General features: G+C 46.9%; 1 protein-coding gene across 1 annotated transcript in view; it reads left to right on the top strand.

The window, feature by feature from the left end:
- Positions 1-1,837: 1,837 nt before the first annotated feature.
- The window catches only part of LOC123974577 (sodium- and chloride-dependent creatine transporter 1-like), a 27,242-nt gene continuing 25,478 nt past the window's right edge, over positions 1,838-3,601 (top strand). The window contains exon 1 of the mRNA XM_046055387.1: positions 1,838-3,232. Within this exon, the coding sequence (XP_045911343.1) occupies positions 2,896-3,232 (337 nt within the window). The 5' untranslated portion in view covers positions 1,838-2,895. The remainder of the gene's footprint in view (positions 3,233-3,601) is intronic.

Raw genomic sequence — 3,601 nt, 5'->3', positions numbered from 1 at the left:
GTAGTCGATCGTGTTTTATATTTGTGGATCACAAAGACTTTGTGGATTTTGAATCTATTTGTAGATCGTTTTTTGTGTTTACAAATTGTGAGATATATTTTTGGATCTGTGTGCAATTACAATAATATTGACAGTGATTTACTCCCATACAGACTTTTCTGTTATTTTCATGTCTTAATGTGAGGAAGGTTTCAGAGTCCTCTTCGCTCCTCACACATCTGATGTTTTCAGCTCTTCATGCTTCAGATACATCATCATTTATTCACCAAGTCTGTTTGCGTTGTACTTTTTTTACTGATACATTAACTTCACACAAGCACAAAAATACAAAAACAATCCAATGTAGTCGATCGTGTTTTATATTTGTGGATCACAAAGACTTTGTGGATTTTGAATCTATTTGTAGATCGTTTTTTGTGTTTACAAATTGTGAGATATATTTTTGGATCTGTGTGCAATTACAATAATATTGACAGTGATTTACTCCCATACAGACTTTTCTGTTATTTTCATGTCTTAATGTGAGGAAGGTTTCAGAGTCCTCTTCGCTCCTCACACATCTGATGTTTTCAGCTCTTCATGCTTCAGATACATCATCATTTATTCACCAAGTCTGTTTGCGTTGTACTTTTTTTACTGATACATTAACTTCACACAAGCACAAAAATACAAAAACAATCCAATGTAGTCGATCGTGTTTTATATTTGTGGATCACAAAGACTTTGTGGATTTTGAATCTATTTGTAGATCGTTTTTTGTGTTTACAAATTGTGAGATATATATTTGGATCTGTGTGCAATTACAATAATATTGACAGTGATTTACCCCCATACAGACTTTTCTGTTATGTTCATGTCTTAATGTGAGGAAGGTTTCAGAGTCCTCTTCGCTCCTCACACATCTGATGTTTTCAGCTCTTCATGCTTCAGATACGTCGCCATTTATTCACCAAGTCTGTTTGCGTTTTACTTTTTTTTACTGATACATCAACTTCAGACAAGCACAAAAATACAAAAACAATCCAATGTTGTGATTTAATCTCAGGTTTTTTATGCACAAACTGAACATGTGTAAAACAGGTGGATGTAAACAAACCTGATGCTGATTAAGTTTGAATATTTGGTGATTGGTGATGCATTTAAAGGCCTATTGATCCCCTCCAGTTCTGTGACTGAACTCAGGGTGCTGATGTAAATTACACTGCAGGGACTTTTACTCATGAACAGCTGATAGAGGAGTCAGACTGAGTGTGTGAGTGTGAATCACATGTTGTTGTCTTTCTTGTGGGGAGGAAACAAGAGTCCTCATAACGTAAATCATTATATTTTAAGGTGAAGACTTGGTTTCAAGTCGGGGAAAGTCTCCAGGAATGAATGTAGTTCGTCTGAAGTGGCGGAGAGACGATAGCCTGAGTGTGTGTGTCTGTGTTTTTCATGTTTTCATATCCCGGTGGGGACCTGAACCGGAATGCACACTAACCTGATGAGGACTCCAGAGTGTTTTTGCGGGTTCAGACTCAGGTTTGGGTCTGGGTTACCGGTCAGGGTTGTGATGGTTCAGGTTAGGGGTGGTGGGGCCCGTGCATGCATTATGTGAATGAGATGTCCCCACAGGGATACATGAGCAAGCCTGTGTGTGTGCGTACGTGCGTGCGTGAGTGTGTATGGGGAGGGGGGGGGGATCCCTGTGACGTCAGAGATGTAGAGAAGAAAAAAAACGGAGGGGCTGACGTGGAGAGAGGGAGGGGGCGTGGCCGTGCGTGTGACGTCGCCCTCAGCAGCCGCCTGTCCTAATAAAGGCGCCGGTCGGACGGACGGACGGACAGACAGCAGCAGCAGGACCTTAAATACCTCGCAGCGTCTCTAACGGGACATTTGACAGCTGGGAGGACGCGTTCAGGTCCGTTCGGACATTTTGCTCTCTCTCCTGCTCCTCGGATGGAGCTGCAGCAGCTCCCGCACAGACTGCACCGCCCGCCCGCCGCCCGCCGCCGGGTCTGAAGCTGCGTGCTGCTCGGTGTGTCTCCGAAAGGGGGACCGTTGTGATTCCGTCCTCTCCGTCTTCCAGCAGGCCGCCGTCTCCTCCGTGACTCTCTGTTCCCATGCGATTCTTCAGACTCACATTCAAGTGTTTCGTGGATTGTTTTTGAAGGTCGCGGTCCGGCCGTCGGTGTTAATCCCTTTCTGTTTTTATTTTCACATTTTTAGAGTTTGTAAATTTTTCTCTCATTTTCGATTCGGGAAAAGAAATGTCTCCGGATTATTACTAGCCATTTTGGAATTTTACACATTAAATCTGAAATCAAACCGTGTGGTCAAAATTGGATCGATAAATTAAAGAACTGGTTCTGGGTCGTCCGGTTGCGGCTGATCCGCGAGCTGCTGAGGGGAATAATAATCCCATTTATTATTACTGAACCAGAAGATCTACGGTGGAAGCGGCGGAGGACTGTACGGGACTGAGCTGGACCTGCTGCGGACTGGTTTCTGACTGGTTACTAACTGGTTTCTGGGTCTGAGAGAAGGTGAACAGAAGGTGAGCAGGTCACAGATTATAAACTGAGTTTTTAAAGAGACAGAGGGACGACAAGACTGAGATTATATTGCAGCCAGTGCTGACTGGTTTTAGGACTCTGAGATTTTAGACTTCAGCCTTTTAAAGGAACTAAAAACTGTGAAATTAAAAGACAAAGGGAGACTGAACTAACTTCTGCAACCAGCGCTGACTGCTGCTGTACTGACTGGTTCTGTGCTGGTTTTGGGGGAAACTGGGACGAAGACAGGGACTGTGGGAAACCAGATACTGGACTCAAACCTGCAGGCATTAAAGGGGAACCCTGAGTGAGACGCAGACCGACATATAGACCCCTGACGACTGGTTCCTGACTGGGTGTGATGGAGAAGCAGGCCCTGCCGGCCTCCTCCTGCTCCCTGGTCCTCCTGGAGGAGTCCAAGAGGAACCCCCTCCTCCTGTCTAACGGCGGCGGTTACCCCCCCGCGGCCACTAATGGCAGCCTCGTCCCGCTGTCGGCAGCGGGGTCCGGCGGCGGCGTGGTGGGCGGTGTTTGTGCCGGACCGGATAAGAAAGGTGTGGTGACGGGGGCGGAGTCAGGATACCAGGAGCGGGAGACGTGGACCCGGCAGATGGACTTCATCATGTCCTGCGTGGGCTTTGCTGTCGGACTCGGCAACGTGTGGAGGTTCCCTTACCTGTGCTACAAGAACGGAGGAGGTGAGGCCCAGCACACACACACACACACACACACACACACACAGACAACAAGGAAGCCCCGCCCCCCCACAGCGGAAGCCCCGCCCCCTGTATTAGCTCAGTGCGTTTTGTCTTAGAGGAAATAGCCAAAGTGGTGCTATGTTATGCCTTAACCTGATCCTGAACCTGAACCTGACCAGGTAAGAAAGTAAACATCTGAAAGTGATGCTGAATCAGATTTTTCAATGAGGCTGGTCGGACGTGGGCGGGGCTTGATCATTCGGGGGCGTGGTCTCTACTGTTCATGAGCTTAGACTCAGGGTTTGTTATTGATCTGAGTGGCAGCAGCAGGTTGAACTGAACTGGGCATGTGTGGGGGGGGGGGGGGGG

Source organism: Micropterus dolomieu, linkage group LG08 (genome assembly GCF_021292245.1).
Source record: "Micropterus dolomieu isolate WLL.071019.BEF.003 ecotype Adirondacks linkage group LG08, ASM2129224v1, whole genome shotgun sequence".
Taxonomy (NCBI): Eukaryota; Metazoa; Chordata; class Actinopteri; order Centrarchiformes; family Centrarchidae; genus Micropterus; species Micropterus dolomieu.
The sequence above is the reverse complement of the archived record's forward strand: the minus strand, read 5'-3'. Positions and strand labels throughout refer to the sequence as shown.